General features: G+C 39.0%; 1 protein-coding gene across 4 annotated transcripts in view; it reads left to right on the top strand.

Moving 5' to 3' along the window:
• Positions 1-27,336, top strand: part of znf280d (zinc finger protein 280D) — a 127,623-nt gene that overhangs the window by 83,124 nt on the left and 17,163 nt on the right. For all 4 annotated transcript variants that reach the window (XM_072564999.1, XM_072564998.1, XM_072564996.1 and 1 more), the window contains exons 10-16: positions 4,717-4,817; positions 4,907-5,053; positions 8,694-8,828; positions 13,756-13,997; positions 16,812-16,952; positions 18,584-18,646; positions 20,706-20,827. In XM_072564999.1, the coding sequence (XP_072421100.1) occupies positions 4,717-4,817; positions 4,907-5,053; positions 8,694-8,828; positions 13,756-13,997; positions 16,812-16,952; positions 18,584-18,646; positions 20,706-20,827 (951 nt within the window). The remainder of the gene's footprint in view (positions 1-4,716; positions 4,818-4,906; positions 5,054-8,693; positions 8,829-13,755; positions 13,998-16,811; positions 16,953-18,583; positions 18,647-20,705; positions 20,828-27,336) is intronic.

The following is a 27,336-nucleotide window of genomic DNA, read 5'->3' as shown; positions in this document are numbered from 1 at the left end:
GAGAAGTGAATGGCTGATTGTCAGATTGTAAATTGTATGGGAGCGATCATGTAGTCTTTTCTGACCCCAGTTTGATTATTGAACGTACCTGTTTCAGATGCCCCACTCTCAGTAGTCCTATCATCATGAGACAGTTACAGAATTGTGATGAAATTTCTTGGACCTTCAGGTGGCTGGAGCACAACTCACAGGGCCTCATGGTTTATGAATTTAAATACTTTGGTCTGGTTGAATGAAAGCATCAATGTAAGTTCTTGACGTTATTCTTGTTCTTTTACTTCTGTTTTCCTTCCAGATAAACCACTAGAATGGTCTTTGTTGACAAACAAAGAGAGATACTTCAATAGTTTCTGCAGACTGATTTATCTCACTTCTCCAAGATAATTACAATTCATGCATTCTTGAAGTCAGGGTGAAAAGATGCTGGGGGAGTTGTTTTTCCTCCCAAATGTATGAACTATGGATATGAGCAAAAATTATAAGCTTTGAAAATTTCAGCTGGCATACCATGAGGGCCTGCAGACTTTGTTGTGTTTTATCCATTTGCTGGTATGTTGCATTTCTCCCATTGACAGTAGTTCACCCATGTATCCTGGAGATTGTCATCTATCACTGTGGATTCATAGTTGAGAATCACTAAAAATGTATTTTTCAACATTAATATATGCTCTCCTGACTCATTCAGTGAGATCTCAGACATCTGCGCTAGAATCACTTGCCATCCCATTTCCAAGTTCTTTGTTTTCCATAGAGCCCAAAATTCATTTTTGAATATATTTGTTGTCTCAGCTCTCTTGGATAAAGAACTCCAAAGATTCACAATCTCTGAATGAAGCAATTTCTCATTTCAGTTGTAAAAGACAGACCTTTTTTTTAACTGAGATTGACTCCTAGTTGTAGACTTTCCAGTCAAGGAAAACTGCATCTGAGAATATTATATTTTCCAGTTAAGATTTTGATACATCAGTAAATGGAATCACAGTTGCATTTATGTTTGAGCCCTTGCATCGTATGATCTTTTTTTGTCTGCAAACAGGCTGCATATCTTGTGTAATTCTCCTCGGACCAGTTTTGTCTGTGCTGAGAATTCTGAAATAGAAAATTTTTCTGCACCTGGTTCTTTTGATATCTGAGGTTGTATCAATGTGATACACTGTGCATATGTAATTTAGTCACCATTAAATAAAATATTAGCTAATTGCAGTGTGGTCTTGTGAAGGGAATGTTTTTCTTGTACTGTGTAAGGATCTTGAGGGTGATGAATTCAATCAGGGTAACAAGGTTTGAGATAGAGATCAGCCAATTTAATATCAACAGGTTTGAGGGTTGAAAGGCCTGCTGTTGTTGCTGTGTTTCTAATTTTGTGCTCATAATATTCTACTTTTTTCTGCCCAATATTTTTGCAAAAAACTCTTGTACAGTCATATTTGTCCAAAATGTAAAAATATAGAAAGTTATACCTGGCATAAGTTGCCAAATAATAAACTTATCTTTGTTCATTTTCCAGATTATTTACTTTCCTAATAACTAAACAACCCACATCCATTGGCACCACATCCATAAACATTCACTCATCAACCACCAATGGTGGGAAGCAGCAGTCTGTTTTGTCTACTAGACACACTGCAAATATTCACCAGTGGTTCCTAGACAGCACCTTCCAAATGTATGACCTGTACCATCCGGAAGAACAAGGGCACCAAATTCATGGGAACACTGTCTCCTGCAAGTACCCCTCCAAGCTACTCAGCATCCTGACGTGGAAATATGTCACCTTTCCTTCAGTTCTGCTGGGTAAAAATCCTTGAAATTTCTCAAACAGCATTGTGAGGATACCTACATCAAATGGACTACATAGTTCAGGAAGGCAATTCACCACCACCTTTCCAAGGAGAACTAGGGATAGGCAATAAATGCTGGCCCAGCAAATGACATACACCTCCACAATGTTCTAGTACCTTTAAATCTTCATCCATTGGTATTTCTTCAGTTAATACTAAAACCAAGATAATGCAGAAAAGGTTTATAAAAATCATGAGGGGGATGGACAGGGTACATAGACAGTCTTTTCCCTGGGGTGGGGGAGTCCAGAACTAGAGGGCATACGTTTAGGGTGAGAGGGGAAGGATATAATAGAGACCTAAGGGGCAACGTTTTCACAAAGAGGGTGGTGCATGTGTGGAAGTGGTGGAGGCTATTACAATTGCAACATTTAAAAGGCATCTGGAAAGGTATATAAATAGGAAGGGTTTGTAGGGATATGGATCGGGTGCTGGCAAGTGGGACTAGATTAGGTAGGGATATCTGGTCGGCATGGACAAGTTGGATCAAAAGGTGTGTTTCCATGCTGTACATCTCTATGACTCTGAGTCTGCCTAAAAATACATTGAACTTTGTGTTTTTCCTGCAGTGTTGGGGGCTTAGGGTTGATCTTAAAGAGGTTTATAAAACCATGGGGGGCATTGATAGGGTAAATAGACAAGATCTTTTTCTTGAGCTGGGGGAATCCAGAACTAGAGGGCATAGGTTTAGGGTGAGAGGGGAAAGATTCGAAATGGAGCTAAGGGATAACTTTTTCACACAGAGGGTGATGCGTGGGTGGAATGAGCTGCCAGAAGAAGTGGTGGAGCATGGGACAGTTGCAACATTGAAAAGGCATCTGGATGGGTATATGAATGAGAAGGGTTTCGGGGGATATGGACTAAGTTCTAGCAAATGGGATTAAATTAGGTTAGGATTTCTGGTCGGCATGGTTGAGTTGACTCTTATAGTTTTGGAACATTTAACTTTTTAGAAGGATATCTTAAATTGGTTGGAGAACTTTGGTTGCATTATCAGTATTATTATTCGTTGAAAGTTGTTTGTAACATGACCTTCTTTACTATGAGAACAGAAAAGTTCAGTTAGACATGTCAATATAGTCAGCAATTGAATGTTTGTCCATTTTGGATTTACTTTACTGTGATGTAGAAATGTTGCTTCAACTTGAACTTGTTTAACTAGTATGAGTATTTTCTTCTCAAATACCTTGCTGTTGAAATTTGTTGTAAATTAATGTTTGTATGATGGGTGCAATAACATCAAGAATCTAATTTCTATGCTGTACATCTCTATGACTCTAAGTCTGCCTAAAAATACATTGAACTCTGTGTTTTTCCTGGAGTGTTGGGGGCTGAGGGGTGATCTTAAAGAGGTGTATAAAACCTTGGAGGGCATGATACCCTAACCAAACCCATTTCATGTGGATTTCTTCTGGTCAACAAAAAAAAGCAGATTTTCATCTTCACATGTCTGCTAAATTCAAATTTGGATCCCAGAAATGAAAGGATAATATGAAGCTGTGATTGTTGCCCAAATTTGAATAAAATCACCATGTCACCACTAAATGAAATATTAGTAAAGAACATTGTACATCCCTAGTGATGCTATCAAGCAGAGATTAGGTTGCAGACTACTAATATCTGATAGGATGTTAATTCCAGCTCACTTTTGTGAATGGTGCTGTTTCTATGGTTTGAATTCAGTGTCTTTAAGTATCTAAGAAGTCTGGTTCATGGAGAGATTGATTTTTAAAGGTGGTGGAATGTAATATTATGTTGCATTTGATGCTCAGTTTATTCTTACACATGAGAATGCATGCTGTGATAATGTTTTGCAAAAGGCATATTGGAGAGAATCAGCTAGACGAACACTTTTGATCTAATCTGACCTTGTATGTTGGTAAAGATGTTATATTGAGATAGCTGAACTTGCTGTAAATCAGATATTGCTTGGAAGAAGGGAGATGAATCCAAATAAAATCGGTATAAATAAAATTGCACTTGATGAATAAGAACTGCAAAGTATGTTGGAGAAAATCTGCAATGTATTGGAGAAATACATTTTGGAGATTCAAAGGTAAATCACCTTGCAAAAAAAGAATGCGGGAAATACAAAAGGAAATAGCTTTTAAATCATAGTGCAACACAACTAGTTCTACAAAGAAAAGAATTTAAATACGTCTGATAATGCAGATTTTCCCCATTCCACAGATCCCAAGCATCTGAATTCCCCATTGAATCTTAGATTCCAATTTCAGATGCTTGGGAGCTGGACAGCAGGGACTTCAGCAATTGGAACGGATCAGATGCTGTATAGAAAGCTTGTTCAAGATTTACTTTATCAGTAAAGACAGAATCATTTATCGCAGCCAGTTATACCAGTATTTTTGAGCTGCCCTAGCTTCTCGATTTTAAAATGTGCGTTCATCTTCTGGTAGCAATGTGTTGCATTCTCCCAAACACCACCAGTTCTTATCATGCAACTGGCAGATATGGGTCATGGGCAGCCCCCATTACCCATATGTACCATACACTGGGGAGGTTACTGTATGTGCCTCAAATATATAAAGGCTGAATCCAAACAGAAGGAAAAGAAGGAAGAAATCGTTTGTGGTTTAATGGGATTAATACTGATGTTAATGGGATTAATAGGTTAGAAGTCTTAATTTTACTCATACCAAAGTTGATGCAAATAAGAACACCACAACTTTGAGGAATGCACAGGAATTTGGTAACATTTAAAATAATATTTTGTTCCATCAGATTCTTCCAAGTTGGATGATGCAACCCATCTGTTATCTCTCTTTTATTGTCGCAAAATTTATAAGTTGGAAAATACCTGCAGAAGCAAATCTTGTGTAATTTGTTGTATTCTTGTGCTTTGGTTGCCTTCTAGCAATTTGCAAAATTTGCGAGTTGTCCTATGAATCTGAGCAAGTACTTCTGCAACATATGAAAGACAATCATAAACCAGGGGAAATGCCATATGTTTGTCAGGTAATTTTTCAGCTGCTTTTTGTAAAAGAACATTTTAAACGTTTTTGTTAAAAATCACAGTATATTCCCTTTGTTTTACTCCATTTTAGGTATGCAACTACCGCTCATCAGTGTATTCAGATGTTGATAACCATTTCCGCGTTGTTCATGAAAATACCAAGCAGTTGCTTTGCCCTTTTTGCCTTAAGGTCATTAAAAGTGGAAATGCTTATGTTCAGCATTACATGAGGCATCAGGTAATTAGCATTGATGTACATTCATGACTTCATAAATGTATTTTTGTAGTCATGCTTTGAGAATGGATAATTAATTATATGACAACAGTTTTATATCTATGTTAACTTGCCGACTACTTGGAAAAGAATAACTCTCGTGATTAGCGTCAATTGAGGGAATTAGCTCAGAAAAATTGCTCTCTTTCCATAGATGTGGTAGAGAATGAGAAACTGGCAGATATGAAGGAAAGACTTTAAGGGAAAAAATGGGTCAGTATTCAGTTACAGCATTATTGTTTTTTATGTTCATTGTTAGGTGTACTGTTTTGAACATCTTACTTCGTCACTGTCAGCAGAGAAATCTATTTGTAGCTTATAACTGTGCAACTTGAGAAGTCAGCATTATCAGAAGCCAATTTTAGAATGCGGTGTTCAGTTAAAAACTTGCCTCAGATTGATTAAACTTTATTATTTAGTGCCATTGAGAAGATGGCAGTAGCTTCACCACACACAAAGTTTTAACATATGCTGGTTATTTTATTGTTTGCACACTAAAGCACAAATCATTTTTTGCAGGAGAAATTTTGCCTTTAAGTTGTACTGACTTTATAGTTTTCATCCATGTTATGCCTTGCTGGGGTAGCATACTGAAAATCAAGGCCTGCTATTCCTGAAGTCATTACAAAAGTTAAAGATTTTGAAAAGTACACACAAATTCCCCAGTTTACCTGATTTTCAGACCCTAGTTGACATCTCACAGCATGTTTCTGCAGCGAACAAGATTTACTATTTATTATGAGTAAATAGATTCTAGGTACAGCTGAACAATTGTCGAGTCGTTAAAACTCTAATCTCTTCATAACCGTCCCCTTATACAGACAGGAAGAAACATGGGTGTTACGGACAGAGGGAAAACTGAGAAACAGTGGTCTCTGTTCACCATATCTGCTGAGATGGTTCACTGTTTCTCAGTTTACCTTTCATGGATTTGCAAGAAGCATAGTATGACTGGTTCACACTTAGAAAGTTCTCTGACTTATTAGTTAAAAGCCACAGCTTATCGTAACTATAGAAGAATTGATAAACAGATTTTCTTCAGGCTTAAAATGACTTGTGCTGCAGAGGACTCCTGAGCTGGAGGAGATCTGATGGGTTAGTCTCAATCTTGTTCACCCTCATCTGTTAAGCTATCTGAGAACCAATCACATTGTTGTTGGCAGGCAGAAGGCCTCTGTCATTGATAATTGATCACTTTTCCACAGACTAATTAGTTTGTTGTTAGCTGAATCTCCATTTGTACAGACCCTTCTACGTTCAGCTCATCTGCAAACTATACTTCAACTACTGCTTGAATAAGCAACTGTGTAAACAGCACTCACAATGAGGGTCGGGTTATTTGCTTTCAAACACTGCAGTATTCGTTCAATAATCCTTTTTAAAAGGTCTTTCCCATTTTAAGTCCACAAATTCCTTTAATCTGGGAAAATCATACTTTGTAGTATATACCATCTATAGACCTTGGGATTTTGTAATCTGAAACATCTGTATAAGAGAAAATTAAGTAATAAAGTGGAGTTTTTCTCCTGTAAACTAGCATAGTATAATTCAGCATATTTCAGTCTGTTGGAAGGGTAGAGAGCAAGTAGTTATTCCAGATCTGAACGACTTGCTGCATGATTCTTTCTTGATATTGCTTTTGCCAATTACTTTGAAATTGTTCCCTTACATACTCTATCCTCGCATGAGTGAGTACAGTTTATCATACCTGTCAGAGCCTTTCATTACTTTGAATACCTCCATCAAAACTTCTAGAACAGTTCAAACTTCTCCAATCTGTCTTCATAACCAAAGTTCCTCATCTTTGGATCCATTCTCAAGAACCCTTTTCTACATTCTTTCTAGTGCCTTCACAGTTTTCCTGAAATGGCAATGTCTGAATGTGGGTGCACAGTGATGTCTTCAACAACTTTTAATATAAACTCTTTGTTTTGTACTCCATGCTCTAATTAAGTTACCATCTGTGTTTTTTAACTCTTGCCCAACTGGTCATGCCACCTTCAATACAGGCAGGTCCTTCTGCTTCTGTTTTAATTATATTCTACTTGGCAAATTGTTTCTCTATTCTTCTGATCTAAAATGAAACACTTCATATTTCTTCTCGTTGAACTTCATCTCCCATCTGCCTACTCTGCCAATCTACTTACGTTATTTTGTAGTTCTACACAATCCTGCTAATAGTTCACAATGCTTCCAAGTTTCATATCAATGGTAAGCCTTGAAATTGTGCCTGTTTACCAAAATCTAGGTCATTAGTATGAGGAAGAGCAACACTCCCAGCACCAATCCCTGAGGAACTCTACTATACACTTTCCAAGCCCCAAAAAATATTCATTAATCGCTCCAGTTTCCTGTCACTTGGTCAATTTTGTAATCACATTGCTACTGTCCTTTTCTTCCTTAAGCTGTAACTTTGCTCACGTCAGTTATGCAGCTTTTAACCAATGCCTTTTGCAAGATCACATACACCACATCAACAGCTTGGCCCAAAATTCAAGTTAGTTAAACATGACTTTCCCTTAATAAGTCGATGCTAGTTTTTCTTAAATAACTGAAATTTATCCATGTAACTAATTTTGACCTCGATTATTATTTCAGAAAATTTAATCACCACTGAAGTTAAACAGACTAACTTGTATTTGCTCCTATTTTATTTTTGCACCATTTTTTGTTTGAACAGTGGCATAATGTGTCCAGTTCTCTGGCATTTGAGTCTAAAGAACACTTCATAATTATAGTCAATGCCTCTGCAATTTCCAAGTTTGCATCTTCAGTATCCTTGAATGGACCATATCAAGTCCTGCTAACTTATTTCATAGAATCCCTACACTGTACAGGCCATTTGGCCCAATAAGTCCACACCGACCCTTCGATGAATATCCCACCCTATTCCCTTAACCTATTACTTTACATTTCCCCTAACTAATGTGCATTTGGACTTATAAAAGGCACATAATAAAAAGAGAAATGTTTAGATGTACACAAAGTTGACTAAGTAACAGGAAATTCAGAGTCGTGGTGAATGTTTGCTTTTGGATTGTAGGAAATGTACAGCAGAGTTCTTCATTGTTTGTACTAGAACTACTGTTTTTCTTGATTGTATACTAATGACTTCAATTTGGATGATAGAGCTGAGAAAAATGGTAGAGGAAATATAAAATAGTGGTATTATTTGAAAGGAGGTACTGAAGTGGGAATTAGATGTTTGTTTTTATTTAAGTAATGTGCAGGGTCATGGGGTTAAAGGAGGTTGGCAGTCGGGTAAAAATGATTGGAGAGGTAGTTCTGAGCACCCCTCCTGCTGGAATTGAACAAGAGTCCTTAGTGCTGCGAGGCAGTAGTGCTAACCACTGAGCTGCCCAAACCTGAACTGGAAAGGATGTCACTTAAGAGGTACAGGTCAAATTATGTTTTGTTCAAACTAAGGAATGTAAAACTCAAAAGCAAGTATTTTAAATGAAAGACAATCCTGCCATAATCCACTCCCTTCCCCTTTCTAAGTACTCATGTTTTTATTACACCAACCAGCTCTGTGAATTATGTAAATTTCACCTTATATTCTAATTTTAAAAGAAGTTCCTTAAAATTTTTGTTTCTTGTCCAGAAAAAAGGAGTCTACCGTTGCAGCAAGTGTAAGCTTCAGTTCTTGACCTGTAAAGAAAAACTGGATCATAAAACTCAACATCATAGGACATTTCGGAAACCTATGCAGCTAGAAGGTCTACCTCCTGGAACAAAGGTACATAGAGTTACTGCAGAATGTAATGATTGTTGAATATTTCTGTTAATATTACTGTTTAGTTTGATGTTAAATGTTTCAAAGAAACATTCGATTTTAAATTTGTCAGGCTTTATTTATAGTTTGCAAAGGCACAGAAAATGGACTGCTGATGAAGTCACTTTGAACATCCTAGATATAACATTACATGCATGTGAAGCTTGCATATTTCTTCAGTCACATCGTACTTGGGTTTTGAATCAGAATGCAATTTGTTTTTTTTTCTCTTCCTGAAGGAAAATTCAGTAGGATGTAACTCTACAGCACTGCTCATCTAGTTCCATAATTTTTGCACCCCTGAACGTATCTTAAGATCTGAGAATGCTGAACTTGCTCAGGTTGTCCTTTTCAGCAATTGGAACTTGAATTTTAAATGATATATTTGAAGAGCATAAACCGCTGCCCAGCAATATTTTTACCTACAACATTGTGCGACTCTGTGCATTAATTCATCCCCTGACATGAATGACCAAAGGAAAAAATAGTGTTTGTTGATAAATTTTAAATGCTATATGATATACAATAGTTGTCATCTCTTTGTAACTGTTTTAATCCACAAATATATTGTTCTTGAAGCAAAAAAGCTCTGGAATTTAAAGTGAAAGATGTGTCACCTGCAGCTTGCATTCTCATTTTTAGTTGTGTATTGACTTCCAGAGTGATGCGAAGTTGCCCAGAGTCTACTTTCTTGTTGCCTCAAACAATTTTCAGTTTGGAAGGGTTTTACGTGAACATTAAATGGAAGAAGAAAAAGAATTGAAAGTAACAACTTCAGGCAGCTGTGGTGCACATCTGACAGGCTGGATCAAGTGCAGCTTATGAAACTTATCCAGCAGTTCATAATCTTTTTGGCAGGAACTAGGTTTGAAAAATATCTTTGGTCCTTGTATGGTATTATTTAAGCAGTACTTTAAACCTATTATGTTGTGTAATTTTCAATATTTTTGGTGCAACTGACAATCAATACAATTAAACTACTTTACAAAGACAGAAAAATATTTTCACATTTTAAACGAGGAAGCCAATTATACTAGTTTTTGACCTTGTAATGTTTCTGGATATAGAAGCAACCACCAGTTTGCAGAAAAATCATTGCCTTTTATTTGACCTCAAGATCAGCTGATAGAGTTTAACCTCTTCCAGATCAGAGGATATACTTGGCGGCCCTTGTCACCACTTTGGAAAGGTGCCAGTTACATAAACATGCTCACTAGTAGCAAAATAATATGCTGCATAGCCATCCTGATCAAGCAACAAGTACGGTAATGCTGTGTTTCTGTTACTGGACGAGTAACCTTGACTTAAAAACCATAGCGGTTTAATAACTTGTACTACGGGGAACCTCGATTATCTGAATACCAATTATCGAAAAATCGGATTATCGGAAGATCTCGAGGTCCCAACAGAAACATTACATCAAAGACATGTTTACAACAGTGATCATCTTTTATTTACAGTGATTAAATAGGCACCGTCTCTAAATGACTGACCTCCCACACTCTCATCCCCCTCACTTTCCCTGGAGTTCTACACAGGGGTGTACCCTAAATCCCCCCGTTCCTCAGATATCTACACAGGGGTGTACCCTAAATCCCCCCGTTCCTCAGATGATCTCTCTAACATTGTCCTTTACAAGACAGAGGTGGAACCTCTCAAAAAGTTGCAGTAAAATGTTGTGTGTGGGGCTGTGTGTGTGTGTGCTATTTGGAGACTTACCCAACAAAGGCAGCTGTTGGTGTACAGCCCGACTGCCCTGGAGAGGGTTGGGGGTGGGGGTGGGGGCAGACGGGGGCGGTGTTGGGAGGTGGGTAGTGTTGGACGGGGGCGGGGGGACAGTATTGGACAGGGGTGGGAGTGGTGTGGGGGCGGAGCCTCACGCTGTAAGCTGCTGCAGTCTCCTGAACTGGAGCAGATTTTAAAAACTCCAAGCACCGGAGGAAAGGCATTTAATCAATTAACCGAATAATCGATTATCCGAACGAAATAGTGCTCCGCCCATCTTGTTCGGATAATCGAGATTCTCCTATATTTTCTTAAAAATAACTACAATTAACTCTATAATATTTCAGTGGAAGTTACTATGAAGCTGTCAGACTGAATAATTTTGTTTTGATTATGGTTTAGGGAAGAAAACATGCTGTCCTTATTTGGTCTTGTCAATGTATCTGTGGTCCCTCTCATAGTTGTTCAATTCTTTATTGCCAAACTATTCTGTTTTACCAAGAAGGCACTTGCCATCAAATTTTTATCAATTTTTCAACAACTGATCCAGACAAATGGGAAGGAACACTTCGGGCATTGAGTACAGAGGTTGGGAAGTTATGTTGTAGTTATACCGGACATTGGTGAAGCTGCACTTGGAGTATTGCATTCAAGTTTGGTCACCTTTTTATAGGAAGGATATTATTAAACTGGAAAGAGTGCAGAAGAAATTTACAAGGATGTTGCCTGGACTCAAATGTCTGAGTTACAGGGAGAGGTTGAACAAGCTAGGACTTTTTTGTTTAGAGTGTAGGAGACTGAGGGGGGACCTTATGGAAGTAGATAAGATCATAAGAGGCATGGATACCGTGAATGCACTCAGTCATCTTCCCAGGGCTGGGGAAATGAGGACTAGAGGGCATCAGTTTAAGGTTAGTGGGGAAAGAATAAAAGGGAACCTGAAGGGCAACTTTTTTTCTACACAGAGGGTGGTACGCATATGGAATGAGCTACTAGCGGAAGTGGTTGAGGCAGGTACATTAACAACATTTAAAAGGCATTTGGACAATTGCATGGATTGGAAAGGACTGAAAGGGAATGGGCCAAGTGCAGGCAAATGGGGTTAGCATGGATGGATATTTTGGTTGGCATGGACCAGTTTGGGCCAAAGGGCTTGTCTCTATGCTATGGGACTCTATGACCATATGTGTATCTGTTCTGATTGCCACCTTCTGTGCCTCAGACCTATCCATTTTTTCCTCAATTGAGGATTCCTCATGGTGGTCACAGTGCCCTCAGCCGTGCGTGAGCCATTTCCCGCTTCTGTTTTCACTCCTTCCCTCCCCTACCACAACAATAGGGCTCCCCATGTCATCCCAACAGTCTTTGATCATAAGCCACCGTTTCTGACCACCTCCACATTATGTTGCAACGATACAGGACATTGGTTAGGCCGCTTTTGGAATATTGTGTGCAATTCTGGTCTCCTCCCATATGAAGGACGTTGTGAAACTTGAAAGGAGTCAGAAAAGATTTGCAAGAATGTTGCCAGGGTTGAGGATTTGAGCTGTAGGAAAGGCTGAATAGGCCGGGGCTGTTTTCCCTGGAGCGACAGAGGCTGAGGGGTGACCTTATAGAGGTTTATAAATTCATGAGAGGCATGGATAGGTTAAATAGACAAGATGGGGAAGTTCAGAACTAGAGGGAATAGGTTTAGGGTGAGGGGGAAAGACTTAAAATGGACCTGAGGGGCAACTTCTTCACGCAGAGGGTGGTACGTGTACAGAATGAGCTGCCAGAGGAAGTGGTGGAGGCTGGTACAACATTTAGAAAGCTTTTAGATGGGTATACAAACAGGAATTGTTCAAGGGGATACGAACCAAATGCTGGCAAATGGGACTAGATTAATTTAGGATATCTGGTCAGCATGGACGAGTTGGACCAAAACGTCTGTTTCTGTGCTGTACATCTGTATGACTTTATTATTCCAGCAGAATATCACCACCATGCACACACTCCCTTCCCCATCCTGTCAGCATCCAACAGGAGCCTCTGTGACATCCTGGTTTACTCCTCCACTCCAAGCACCAGCTGTTAACTCCATAACACCTTCCCATGCGATCACAGAAGGTACAACACTTGCTTATGTATATCCTCCTTTCTCATCATCCAAGGCCCCAGGCACAATGTCCCGGTGAAGACTCCATTTACCTGCACTTGATTCAATCTCATCTGTTGTATTTTCTGCTCACTCTGTGCTTTATCTACATTGGGGAGATGAAATGAAAACTGGGTGACTGCGTCACTGAGGACCTGCACTCAAAGCATAAAAATGATCCTGAGCTTCCAGTTGCTTGCCAGTTCAACACGTCATTGTGTTCCTAGCCAGACTTTTTGTCTGAGCTCTGCTACAATGGTCCAGCAAAGTGTCTGGCAAACTGGAGGAATAGCACTTCATCTTCTGCTTAAGCACTACACAACTTTCAGGACTCAACATTTGAGTTTAACAATTTCACAACATGAACGGCTCCTTCCATGCCTGAGATTCTGTTATTGAATGTTAGTTACCCACCTCCAGGTTCTGTCCTATGGATTGCTGTCAGCAGAGCCAACCCATTTTAAATTCTTATAGTCCCTGTTAGCATCTATTCAGCTTCTCCTCTTCCCTGGCTTGCTGTCAACAATTTCTTTGTTTGCTTCCCACTTGCTCCTTTCTTGCTGGGCACTGTCTTCATTAATCAGGTTTGCTCGATTTTCCCAGACCGCATCTTCATAAATACCATTCTTTCCCAGCTGCCTTCCGTTCTTAGGAAGGGTCACTAGACTCTGAATGTTAACTTTGCATCTGTCGAGAGAAAAACTATCAGATCTGCTGAGTTTCTCCAGTACTTTCTGGTTTAGTTCGTCTCTTGTTCTTAAGCTGCATCCCCTAGTTTTAGATTCCCCACAAGAGGAAACTTCCCCTTGTTGTCCACCCTAACCAGTCCCCTCAAGGTCTGTAACATCACCTTTTGATTCTTTTAAATTTCATTGCATATATTCAGCCTTTGTTCATAAGATAAGCCCTTCATCTGACCCAATCATGTTATCTAATGGTTTGAAAAATTATGGATTCATGGATTGAAAATGTTTCTTGGTTGGGGAGTTTTCTATAGTCTTCTAAAATATATGTTTCTTAATATAACAGGTTACTATTCGTGCTTCCATGACACCTTATCAGGTGGGATCATCTTCCATGCCTTCAACTAACACTGCAACTGCACTCCAGTGCTCATCATCCATAACTAAATCGCAGTTACCAACTATAAACCAAGTTAATACTGGAACAACTTCACTGCCATCACCGTACGTTAAGCAAGAGGAAAAGAAACCAAGTCTACCCAATAAAAGAATAACCAAATCTGCCAATTTGGTACTGCGATCGTTCAGGTAAATGTTCTATGTTATTTGCACATTAACTTTATTTTAGTGCCTTAAAATTACATAAATAAGGCTGCATAAAGTTAGATGAACAATACATATTCATTCTTTGCATTCATTTTACTGAAAAATATGAGACCTGAATTAACTCCCTCCCTCAATCTATTTGATCTCTTTCAACATTTGTAGTGAAATTTTCTACTAAGAGAGTAAGGCCAGAGTTTCTGACATCTTTGTCTTAAGTTAAATCTATTTGGTAATGTAAGGAAAAAAGAAAGCATCATTGACATATGGTAATGCTTTTCTTTTGCATGGAGTAAGATAATAAGTATGACGTTAATGAGTTTTGAGAAGATTTGTAGCTCAGATTGAGGTTCCAACCCAATGAAGTCTAAACACATAAATAAAAAGCAGGCCATACCACCAGTGCTTACTGGACACTCACTGATGATGTAACCTAGTATGGTGATGAAATGTCTGGAAATGAATTTTCCAGCTCAGCGAGCAAACTTACATCCATAAGTATGAAGCTGAAGGAATAGACCATTTGGTACCTTGAGAGCTGAACAAATATTCTGCATCAGTCTTCACATTAGAGAACAATAAAGCATTCCAAAATTACTAAATCAATGGGATAAAAGGATAGCAGATGCACAGATAATAATCTTCCAAGAATCCTTCAATTCTGGAAAAATCACAGACAATTGAAAAACTGCCAGTAAAACACCTTATTCAAAAAGGAGGAAGACAGGGAAAAGAAAAAGGGAACTGTTGGCCAATCATGTTAAAAATTGTCATTCGGAAAATGTTGTGTCTCCTCTAAAGGATGCGCTATCAGAGCTTTTAGAAGCAATAATATAACCAAGCAGAGTTAGGATGGATTCACGAAGGGCGAATCATGCCTGACAAGTTTATTATAGTTCTTTGAGGAGTTAACAAGCTGGGAAAATAAAGGGTAACCAATGGACTTAATGTAGTTAGATTGCCAAAAGGCATTGATAAGGTACTGCTTATAATAAGTTAAGAGCTTGTGTTGTTGGAGATAGTATATTAGCAAGAATAAGAAGATTGGCTAATTAATAGAAGACAGAGAGTTTGGATAAAGGGATCATTTTCAGTGTGGCAACCTCCTATTAAAGGAGTGCCACAAGGATCATCGCTGGGGCCACAATTATTTACAACAGGTAATAATGATGTGGATTTGGAAGTTGAAGTACTATCGCCAAGTTTGCACATGAGACAAAAGCAGGTTGGCAAGTGGTGAGGATAACATCAGGAGTCTACAGAGAGATAGGTGTTAAGTGAATGGGCAGAAACTTGGCAGATGGAATATAATGTAGAGAACATATAAAGTTATGCACTTTGACAGGAAGAACAGAAGAGCTGACTATTACATAAATAGAGAAAGACTTCAGAAAGCTGCAACACAGTGACGTGGTTCCTAATGCATGAAACTCAAAAAGCTGGTCTCCAATTTCATTGGGTAACGGGGATGGCTAATGGAATGTTGGCTTTTATTTTAAAGGGAATGGAGAACTTGCAAAAACTATACAACTGTATTAGTCAGACCATACCTGGAATACTGTGAGCAGTTTTGGTACATTTTTTAAAGGAAAGATATACTGGCATTGGAGGCAGTCAAGAGAATGTTTGGGGTGGGCATGGTGGCTCAGTGGTTAGCACTACTGTCTCACAGCGCCAGGGACCCAGGTTCAATTCCAGCCTCGGTTGACTGTCTGTGTGGAGTTTGCACATTCTCCCTATGTCTGCATGGGTTTCGTCTGGGTGCTCTGGTTTCCTGAAGAAGGGCTTATGCCCGAAACATCGATTCTCCTGTTCCTTGGATGCTGCCTGACCTGCTGCGCTTTTCCAGCAATACATGTTCAGCTCTTTCCTCCCACAATCCAAAGATGTGCAGGTTAGGTGAATTGGCCATGCTAAAGTGCCCAGTGTTCAGGGATGTGTGGGTTAAGTGCGTTAGTCAGGGGTAAATGTAGAGTAATAGGAAAGGGGAATAGGTCTGGGTAGGTTACTGTTTGGAGGATCAGTGTGGACTTGTCGCCCCGAAGGGCCTGTTACCACACTGTAGGGATTCTATGATTCTGAGGTTCACTAGGTTGATCTAGGTATAGAAGGACTATCTTTTGAGGAAAAGTTAAATAGGTTGTGTTCCGACTGATCGAAGTTTAGAAGAATGAGAGGCAGCCTTATTGAAGCTTAGATTATTAGGGGGCTTGACATGGTAGATTTGGAGAGGTTGTTTCCCCTTATGGGTGAATTAAGGACCACAGGATACAATTCAGAGTAAGGAGTTGCTTGTTTTAGATGGGGAATGTTTTCGGGGGTAGTGGATCTTTACCACAGAGGCCTGTGATAGTTGGGTTGATTATCATGGCTGTGGCTTCAGCTCTGGTTTCCCTGCTTATCACCAATACCCTTTTGACTCCCTTATTTGTCAAGATCTTGCAAACAAAAATAATAAATGGCTAATTGGTCAGTTTTTCCCTGTGTTGGTTGAAGTGCAATTTCTTGACTGGAGCACCAATCTACCTTTTTTGCTGTTCATGTGATAGAACAGGGCATGAAGAATCCAAGGCACTTAAATAGAGAATTCAGGTGTTAATAGAGAATTCAGGTGTTGGCATACTAATTTTTCATGTCGAAATAATGAGGTTGTGGCAGTTTTAAGATTTATCCTATTCTGAACTGTTTTAACAAAAGGTACATTTGGTTGTGATGCTTTCTCAAAAAGATACTTCTGGAATTTAATTACTACTTTTGAATTTCCCACTCTTAACTGTGATATATTTTGATTATTTACAGGGCTGATTCTGGGGTTCACAAATGTATTGAGTGTGACTCAGAAATTAAAGTATTTGCCAATCACTTTTCTACTTATGCCCATTGCTCTTATTGTCGATTCAGAAGTAGCTGCAACAGATCTTATGTGGCTCACTTGAAGAGGTAGGATATCTTTTTGGTTATGTTTTCATCCAAAATTGAGTACTGTTACATTTTAGGAGTTATTAAAATAAATTTTTATCTGTTTCCACTATCAAAAGTAGGCAAGTTAAATGAAGGGGTGTAGAGAAATAAAACCCTCCAGAAGTTGCTAAATTTCTCCCTTCATGTATAATTTATCATCTTATCAGAAGTCAGATGCAAGGAATGTATGCATATATTGCAGGCTGAGTATACATGTTAAAAGTGTTTTCTTGCACTTGCAATGGACTTGATGCATGGGTAGAGTTAGGCTTCATTCCTTTCTCAATCAAAAATTAAGGGTGTGGATCTTGGCCTTCAAGATGAGAGGACCAAATGCCACAACAAATGGTAGTCTTTGACTCCTGGTTGGCTCGGGTACAATGATTGCATTAACATCAGTGGTCCTCTTAAGATTGAGGTCAACATTGACTGTAACTTCAGTCACACATCAGGCTGTGATTTTACCTTTTTGAGACAAAGCAAGTGTGTATTGTGTGAACCAACTCACCACCCCTAATACTGAGCAAATTTAACCGTTGGCACACCTGACAGCTTGTTAAGAGCCAGTTAGTGAGATTCAGTATCTTGGCAGTGGCATGACAGTGGCATCCTGGCTGTCCAGAGGCTGCCAACCAATTGGAGGCTGGCAGTTTGAGTCCTGGAGACCATCAGTCAAAAGTCAACTCCTTGGGGAATTCACTGGTGAGAAGGTAGGTCATTTTCTTTTGCTTGTCGAAGGGTGAGTGGGGAGATTGAGGAGTCAGAGGGTCAGTTTGGGGTAATTGGAGCCCCTGCCAAACTGGTTGGATGGTTGCCCTCATTATTCAGCCAGGAAACCAGCTTTTTTCTTGTCTGTTGCGAAGGCAGGTCATCCGGGGGATGGTAAGATGAGGGTGTTAGTTGAGAGAGTTCCCCAAGGACCGGCTTGCCTGGAATGATGAGAAAATGAGCAGGAGGTCGAGTATCTATCCATGGCTAAATTGTCTAATTATTCGTCATCCTTGACACTTGCTTTGCTGTGTCCAGGGAGGAGAAAATAAGACTTTACTTGATGGAAGCTTGTCATTGTCCGTTGTCTTAACTTCGAACAATTGTTATTGTCGTGCAGGTAAATAGCCAGAACCACAATGATAAATACATGTGATTTTACTAGTAATAAAAATCCGTAAAAATCCGTATTGACGTGAAGTAAAAATCTGGCCAGATAAGAATTGTGTTCATCAATTTCACTAATTATTCTGCTGTTTAGGTTCGCTTGTTTCTGTCTAACATCCAAAGCAAATTGTTTTTACTAATTTTCACAGTTTTTAGCAGCCCAGTTTTTTCCTGCTGATTTAACTATATTTTACACTCAAACAAGAAATCAAATACCATCAAAAAACACTTTAAATGGGGAATGTTGTTCAATGAGTTTTACTTTCTGGGAGTCAGCTTTTGACAAACTGAAAACATAAATATATCATGTTAATTTCTTTGTTCATAAATAAGATTTTACTTTTAGAGTTAACATTTTAATCATTTATTATCTCAGTTATGTATAATTGAGAAAATCAAATGGATTATTTTCTAAAATATACCTATGTCATCATCTAATATGTTCTATTTTGCAGATTTCATACTGTCCCAAGTAAGAAGAAATTTTTGATGTTCAGAGAATTTTCAAACAAATTGAGGTAGGAAAAAATTAATATAATTTTGAAACTTAAGATGTCTCTGAGAAAATAATAGTTGTTATCATCCTCCATTTGGCCCATTTAAGAGAATGGGAATTTGCTTCTGGTATGTGAACTTTGTGTAAAGCCTGATCCTCAAAAGTAATGATAAAGTTTTGTCAAGTTGATATTACCCCATCTGATAGAAAACAAAACCAATGAGCTAATTAAGTTCAAACTGAATTGTGTAGTCGGTGGGCAGATGCTACCTTAGTTTGCACGGTGAAGAACAGACTGACAATTTTGTTAAGAAAGATTGATTTTAATGGTTGCAGAGATCAGGAAGTCTTCACTCAGTTTCACTGTCATTTCCTCTCTGAATTATTTTTGGTTGCTCACGGGATGTAGGTGTCATAGGCTTGATCAGCATTTCTTGCCTGTCCCTAAATGCAGTGGAGAAGATGGTGGTTAACTGTCCTGAGCCATTGCAGCCATGGGGTGTTTGGACACCCATGGCACTGTTAGGGAGGGAATCCCAGGAATTTGATCCAATGACAATGAAGGAGCAATGATATGCAGTTAAGATTGTGTGTGCTTTTGAAGGGAACCTATTGGTGGTGTGTACCCGTGCTTCTGCCTGTATCATTCTAGGTGGTATAGGTTATGGGGGGGGTGGTTTGAAAGTTACCATTGGAGGAGCTTTGGTGATAGTGTACACTGCTGTCACTGTTTCTCAGTGGTGAAGGGAGTGAATGTTGAAACTGGTGGACAGGGTGGCAGTAAAGTTGGTTGCTTTGACTTGGATGATGCCAAGTTTCTTGACTCCTGAGAGATGTTGGAGCTGCATTTATGCAGTCAAGTCAGAAGTATTCCGTCATACCACTCTTGTGTCTTGTAAATGGTAGAAATATTGGAAATACAAAAAGTAAATTATTCAATGCAAGTGCTGTTGTCGCCACAGTATTTACATGACTGATCCGTTTCAGTTTCTGATCAATGGTAACCTCTTGAATGCTGATAGTGGAGGATTCAGTGGTGGTAATGTCATAGAATGTCAAGGATTGATGATTAGATTCTCTCTTGTTGGAGGCTGCCATTGCCTGATACTTGTATGGTGGGCATATTACTTGCTGTTTATCAGACCAACCTGGAAATTATCCAGGTGTTGTTGTGTATGTACATAGATTACATCAGGGTCTGAGTAGGATGGGTTGGGAGTGTGCGCAGCAATGTAGTATGAGCTTGTTTCTATTTATTTATGGAATATTGCAATCTTCTTGGCAGAATTTTACAAAAATATGTTTTGTTTCTAAACTTGGGAAATCTAAAGCATGCAGTAAGGATGGTCATTACCCACCAAGTCCCACTCTGCAGCACTTCTGAAAGGTGTTCTGTTAGTTCTTCACAAAAGTTTGACCATTTACCCAAAAGAGTGCAAGACAGAGCTCTGTGTTTGTGTGGCAGGTAGAAAATCTGGTACTTTAAATGCAGTCTAAAACCTTTGCAGAGTTGTAGTAGTATGTTTTGGTTCATAACTCTTCTCTGTGGAGTTCTGTCACCAATCCTTATAGATGCTTAGAATTAATTGTTATGTGCAGTTGTATCATAATGGGTTAATTGTCATGTAGAATAACTTTACTGGAGCATGATTCTGGATTTGAAAAATCCGAGAATTGTGCAAAGGCATTTACTTGGACTTCTGATTGTCCATGTATTTCCATTTGCTCTTCTGTTCTAATTTGTGAGATATACCTTCATGTATTTATTATTCGCTTATCCTATTGTAATGTGGTCAAAGTAGAATGACAACAAAAGCTGAGAACTTGATTTTACCTGGAATCTCAAGTTGTCAAAGTTAGGGTTGCTAACTTGAGTGTTGCAGTCTAATAGGTGCCCAATGGAAATTTAAACCAACTCATTGAAATGATGTATTATATCAGCCAGTCCATGCTGTTATGAACCTATACAAATGCAATTGCCTCGGGTAATGCCAACTGCCAAGTCTTGTGAGCTGACGAATTATCCTTTCATATGATTAAGAACTTGTTTTCAAAGCGTTATGTACTTCATATTGTTGCAGAGATGTCAAACTGGTGTGTACTCACTGTCCATTTGAAGCTGATTCTACGGGCTCAGATGCCATGGCAAAACATCTTGTTCGAAATCAATACCATGGCTGTCTTATTGTTTCATCATCCACTGGTAAGAGCAGAGAAATACAAATAAATTGTCTTTTTTTCCCCTTTGCTTAAAAAGCCTTTTACCCCCATGAGGGCCTGTTATCTGAAAACCAAATGCTTGGAGTTAACTCCAGTACTTTTTGGTATGGCTTGTCTGTTCAATTTCCTTAAAAAGAAAACCTATTTTATTTCAACAGCTGTTTTCTGATGTACTGAGATACATTGATTTTGTCTTTGTGACATAACATAAAATGGTTGGTGTGACAAAAGGTGCATAAAATATAATTTCAGAATTTGGTTTATAAAAGGTCATAAAATGTAGATCAATACTGTGGAATTCTTTTTCATAAACTGTCAAAATTCATGTCATTTTGGAGCAGTGACCCAAATGAACCAATTCCAAGAAGATATGTGACTGACATCAAGAACTTGGGAGTACCCCGAGAGTGCGAACTGAATAAGTTTATACTTTTGTTTGTGATAGTGGAAATGCATTAAGCCATATACAGTCATAGTTATAGAGATGTACAGCATAGAAACTGACCCTTCGGTCCACCTTGTCCATGCCAACCAGATATCCCAACCTAATTTAGTTGCACTTACCAGCACCCGGCCCATATCCCTCCAAACTCTTTCTATTCGTGTATCCATCCAGATGCCTTTTAAATGTTGCAATTGTACCAGCCTCCACCACTTCCTCTGGCAGCTCATTCCATACACGTACCACCCTCTGCGTGAAACAGTTGCCCCTTAGGTCTTTTTTATATCATTCCCCTCTCATCCTAAACCTATGCCCTCTAGTTCTGGATTCCCCTATCCCAGGGAAAAGACTTTGTCTATTTATCCTATCCATGCCCCTCATGATTTTATAAATCTCTATGGTCACCCCTCAGCCTCTGATGCTCCAGGGAAAACAGTCCTAGCCTATTCAACCTCTCCTTATAAGCTCAAATCCTCCAACTTTGGCAACATCTTTGTAATTCTTTTCTGAACCCTTTCAAGTATCACAACATCCTTCCGATAGGAAGGAAACCGGAATTGCACGCAATATTCCATAAGTGGTCTAACCAATGTCCTGTATTGCTGCAACATGAATTCCCAACTCTTGTACTCAATACTCTGACCAATAAAGGAAAGCATACCAAGCCCCTTCTTCACTATCCTATTTACCTGTGACTCCACTTTCAAGGAGCTATGAACCTGCACTCCAAAGTCTCTTTGTTCAGCAACACTCCCTAGGACCTTACCATTAAGTGTATAAGTCTGCTCAGATTTGCTTTCCCAAAATGCAGTACCTCGCATTTATCTAAATTAAACTCCATCTGCCATTCCTCAGCCCATTTGGCCCAACTGATCAATATCCTGTTGTATTTTGAGGTAACCTCCTTTGCTATCCACTACACCTCCAATTTTGGTGTCATCTGCAAACTTACTACCTATATCTCTTATGCTCCCATCCAAATCATTTACGTAAATGATGAAAAGTAGTGGACCTAGCACCATTCCTTGTGGCACTCCACTGGTCGCAGGCCTCCAATCTGAAAAACAACCCTCTACCATCATCCTCTGTCTTCTACCTTTGAGCCAGTTCTGTATCCAAGTGGCTAGTTCTCCCTGTATTCCATGAGACCTAACGTTGCTAACCAGTCTCCCATGGGGAACTTTGTTGAACACTTTACTGAAGTCTATATAGATCACATCTACTGCTCTGCTCTCATCAATCATCTTTGTTACTTCTTCAAAAAACTCAGTCAAGTTTGTGAGACATGATTTCCCATGTACAAAGTCATGTTGGTTATCCCTAATTGGTCCTTGCCTTTCCAAATACATGTACATCCTGTCCCTCAGGATTCTCTCCAACAACTTGCCCACCACTGACATCAGGCTCATAGTTCTCTGGCTTGTCCTTACCACCTTTCTCAAATAGTGGCACCATGTTAGTCAACCTCCTGTCTTCCGGCACCTCACCTGTGACTATCGATGATACACATATATTTGGTTTTAAACTCCATTCGGAAAACACCAGTGCTTTAGTTGAGAAGGATGAAGAATTGAGTTCAGAAGCCAGTTTTATTTACTTTCCTTAATTTTGTGTTCAGTAGAAACCAGTCGCTGCAGTAGGTTTCTTTCTAGTCTGTAGTGTATCCAAATCAGGAGAGCTTGACATTGAAATCCTCAAGTTGTTAGAATTGGAAAAAGTTTAGTACATCATAAGTGTGAAAGATTCATGACATCAGACTCTGACAGGAATCATAATGTTGCCTCTGTACTTGAAGAGAAAGAAACTAGAAGGAATCAGTCAGGTAGAAATGTAAGATGGGAGTACAGTTTCTCTGGATTTAGGGTGTAGCTTTGCTCGCTGAGCTGTAGGTTTGATATCCAGACGTTTCATTACCTGGCTAGGTAACATCATCAGTGGCGACCTCGAAGTGAAGCGAAGCTGTTGTCTCCTGCTTTCTATTTATATCTTTCTCCTGGATGGGGTTCCTGGGGTTTGTGGTGATGTAATTTCTTGTTCGTTTTCTGAGGGGTTGATAGATGGTATCTAGATCTATGTGTTTGTTTATGGCATTGTGGTTGGAGTGTCAGGCCTCTAGGAATTCTCTGGCATGGCTTTGCTTAGCCTGTCCCAGGATAGATGTGTTGTCCCAGTCGAATTGGTTTTTTTCATCCGTGTGTAGGGCTACGAGGGAGAGAGGGTCATGTCTTTTTGTGGCTAGCTGGTGTTTGTCTAACCTAGTGGCTAACTTTCTTCCTGTTTGTCCTACGTAGTGTTTGTAGCAGTCCTTGCATGGAATTTTGTAGATGATGTTGGTTTTGTCCATGGTTTGTACTGGGTCTTTTAAGTTTGTTAGCTTTTGTTTGAGAGTGTTGGTGGGTTTGTGTGCTACTAGGACTCTGAGGGGGTCTTAGTAGTCTGGCTGTCTGGAAACAAAGTGAAACTAGATTTTATTGTGTTAAGATCCAGAGAAAGAATGAGAGAAGCGCTTGGTTTATTTGCTTTCTTTCTTTTGTATGATAAACTATGTTCTGTTGTCAAGAATATCTGCAACCTCATGTGAATATGTTTCATTGAGCAACTGCCATGTTAACTAATGAAACAATTAACAACCTAAGATCCATCAAGCTGCATTTCCTTTCAGGATCTGACCTGTGCAGTAGTGCCATCAGCTGGGATCATTACAATGATACCCTGTTTTACACTTTTGCAGATGTTCACATTAACATCCCCCATTACCACCTGTTCTACATTATTGCACAGTCAAAATCTACTCCAGTATTTTGTGAGTTGCTGACCTGGATCAGATAACGATGCAGAAAACAACCGGTCATTAACTGTAGTGTTATTGCAACTTCAATTATGTGTTAGTCCCATGCTTTCGCATTATTTTAAGATCAGTAACTCTCAGAAGCTAGTGTCCATATTACATGATCAACCTTTATTTTTAGACAAAAGTAGTAAAGAACCACAGATTAATAATGCACAATAAAATTAAGACTGTTATTTGTTTGTAACTAAATAATCGTGATAATGTCGTCGCAATACTAATGTAACTCAAATTACATATATCTCCAGCTGGTCCTGGAGATCTATGATTGATTGTCACATGTACTGAGATACAGTAAAAAGTATTATGCATGCCATACAGGCAGATTTTGCCATATATAGTGCCTCAGAGTAGTAGAACAAAGTGCAGGATACAGTGTAGCCACAGAGAAGTTGCAGAGAGAGAAATCAGAATTGACATTTGAGAGGTCTGTTCAAAGGTCTGATAACAGCAAGGAAGAAGCTGTTCTTTTATCCATTCGTACAAGTATTCAAACTTTTATATCTTCTGCCCAACAGAAGAGGGTGGAAAAGAGGGATCTTTGATTATGTTGGTTGCTTTCCCCAGGCAGCAGGAAGTATAGGTGGAGTAAATAAATGGAAGGCGAGTTTGCATGATGGAATGGGCTGTGTTCATTACTGTCTGCAGTTTCTTGTGATCTTAGGAAAAGCAGTTGCCATACCATGCTGTGATGCATCCAGATAGAATGCTTTAAATGGTGCATCTGTAAATATTGATGAGTCCTAATGGATATGCTGAATTTCCTTAGCCTCCTGAGGAAGTCGAGTCATTGTTGTATTTTCTTGATCAGTGTATCAATATGGGTGGACCAGAACAGATTGATGGTGATCATCATTCTCAAAACCTTGATGCTGTCAATCATCTCCAACTCATAGAGCATCATTGATACAGATGGGCGTACCCACCACTCTACTTCCTGAAGTCAATGATCAGCTCTGTTTTGCTGACATTGATGGAGAGAATGTTGTCTTTACAGCATGCTGCTCAGCACTCAATCCTTTTCCATTAATATGTCTTGTCATTGCTAGAAATCCAATCTACAACGGTTGTGTTGTCAACAAATTTCTAAGTGGAGATGGAGCCACACAGTTGTGAGTGTATATGGATTATAGTAAGGGACTTAGTATGCAGCCTTGCAGGGTACCAGTGTTGAGGATTATGGTGGGGGAGGTGTTGTCACCTATTCTTACTGATTGTGGTCTATGGGGCAGCAAGTCAAGGATCCAGTTACAGATGGGGGAGCTGAGTCCGAGGTCTCAGAGTTTAGAAATGATATTTTTTTTGGAATTATGGGTTAAAGTTGATACATAGGAGCCATGCTGAGGGATCCAAGTTAACCAGATGTTCCAGGGAGGAGAGTAGGGCAAGTGTACTTTGCACTGTTGTTCTGATCATACCTACAGTTGCCTAATAATATATTATTTTTCAGTTTTCTGAAGCACTCTGTAGTCCTCTACCAGTCTCCAGATACCCTATTTAAGTGACTATATTTGATACTTTTTCTGGACAGTGAGCAAGAGTAAACTTTTTAATCGTAGAGTAGATCAGTTTTGAATTTAGTCACTACATTCACGCACATTTTCTACAAGGGTTGCTGCATATCATGGAGCTAGAACCTTGTTTTATTTTGTTTTGCTTTCTATGCTGGGGCCAGTGAGTCATCCTGCGTATGAATAATTCAGCAAGGACCTGGGATATTTCTTGTTACGGTTCAAAATCATGGCATTACTTCATTATCTCAACAATGTTCAGGTTGAGGTTCTGGTTGTACATTTGCTCGCTGAGCTGGAAGGTTCCTTTTCAGACGTTTCATCACCATGCTAGGTAATATCATCAGTGAGCCTCCAATGAAACACTGGTGTTTTGTTCCACTTTCTATTTATGTGTCTTGGTTTCTTAGGGTGGGACAAAACACCAGCACTTCACCGGAGGCTCACTGATGATGTTACCTAGCATGGTGACGAAACGTCTGAAAACAAACCTTCCAGCTCAGTGAGCAAACATGCATCTACATCCATTTACTATCTCCTCACAGAGCTCCAATCAAATAGTTTTTAATTCACTTTACCTTATTTTTAAAACTTGCCATAGTTCCTGTTTTGTGCTTTCCAGATGAGTTACAGTTAAAAGCTAATTTTGAATTATATAAGAAAGATTAGGACAGAGGTGTGGATAGTATTTTTAAATACCACCCATGTAATAAACAAAACAGAGTTAGAGAAGTGAATAAATTATTGTGGGTTATGAGAAATTGTAATTCTTCCAATCTGGTTTAAAATTGTCTTATTGTGATGAAGACTTCTTTCACATTATTTTGGAAATTTGATGATGTTACAACATTAAGTTTGACTTCTGGAGGTCGATGGTGAGTTTCATTTTATAAGTGTTCTGAGTGGCACTAGAATGTCTGAATGTTTTAGTGAGGTGGTTAAAACCCTTGCGGTGAATAATTCAGTGCATTAGGAAATAAAGAAGGGATAGAAGGAAAAACCTGCAGTTTCTAGTATCACAGAAAGATAAATATCCAGATGGAGTTGGGTGGTGTGCAGCTTCATTCAGAGACTAAGGATCAGGTTATTTGTCTCCAGTTCAGTCATGGATGGAGAATATGTCCTGAGTTACATAGAAGAAAACTGCAGAAGGAGAAAGCCATGGAAGACATGACTTTAAGGAATCAAATTGAAATGATTGAGCTGCATTAGCAGTTGTTCAAGGCTCTCAGGAAAAGACATTAACTAAATCAAATAAGTTTTTGAGTGAACGTAGAAATTTGCCTCGAAGAAACAGATTACTGCCATGCCTATTGAATAAGAACCTTTAAAACAGAGACAAATGACCCTCACTGATCTTACAGTATCTGTAAGGTTTTGTTGAGGTAAAAGGGTTGAATTTTTATTCTGAGTTTGTAATAAGACTGTATCAAGTAGTTGTTAGACATTGTAACATAGTTTGTATTTTTCCTTTCATGTGTGTATTCGATGTTGGTTCATTTGTTACAAATACAGCAACTTCTTGTGAATATGTTCAGTGACTGACCACCACAATAAACAAATGGTGAAAAAAAACACGATTCAGCAAGCCAGGTTTCATTCTGTAATCTGATTTGTCCAGCATTAGCATCAATTTGAATCGTAACAATCAGCCAATAATTCACCGGGATGAAAAGAAATACTATTTGTAA

This window comes from Chiloscyllium punctatum, chromosome 48, assembly GCF_047496795.1.
Source record: "Chiloscyllium punctatum isolate Juve2018m chromosome 48, sChiPun1.3, whole genome shotgun sequence".
Classification (NCBI taxonomy): domain Eukaryota; kingdom Metazoa; phylum Chordata; class Chondrichthyes; order Orectolobiformes; family Hemiscylliidae; genus Chiloscyllium; species Chiloscyllium punctatum.
Note: the sequence above shows the minus strand (reverse complement) of the source record. Positions and strands in the feature narration are given on the sequence as shown.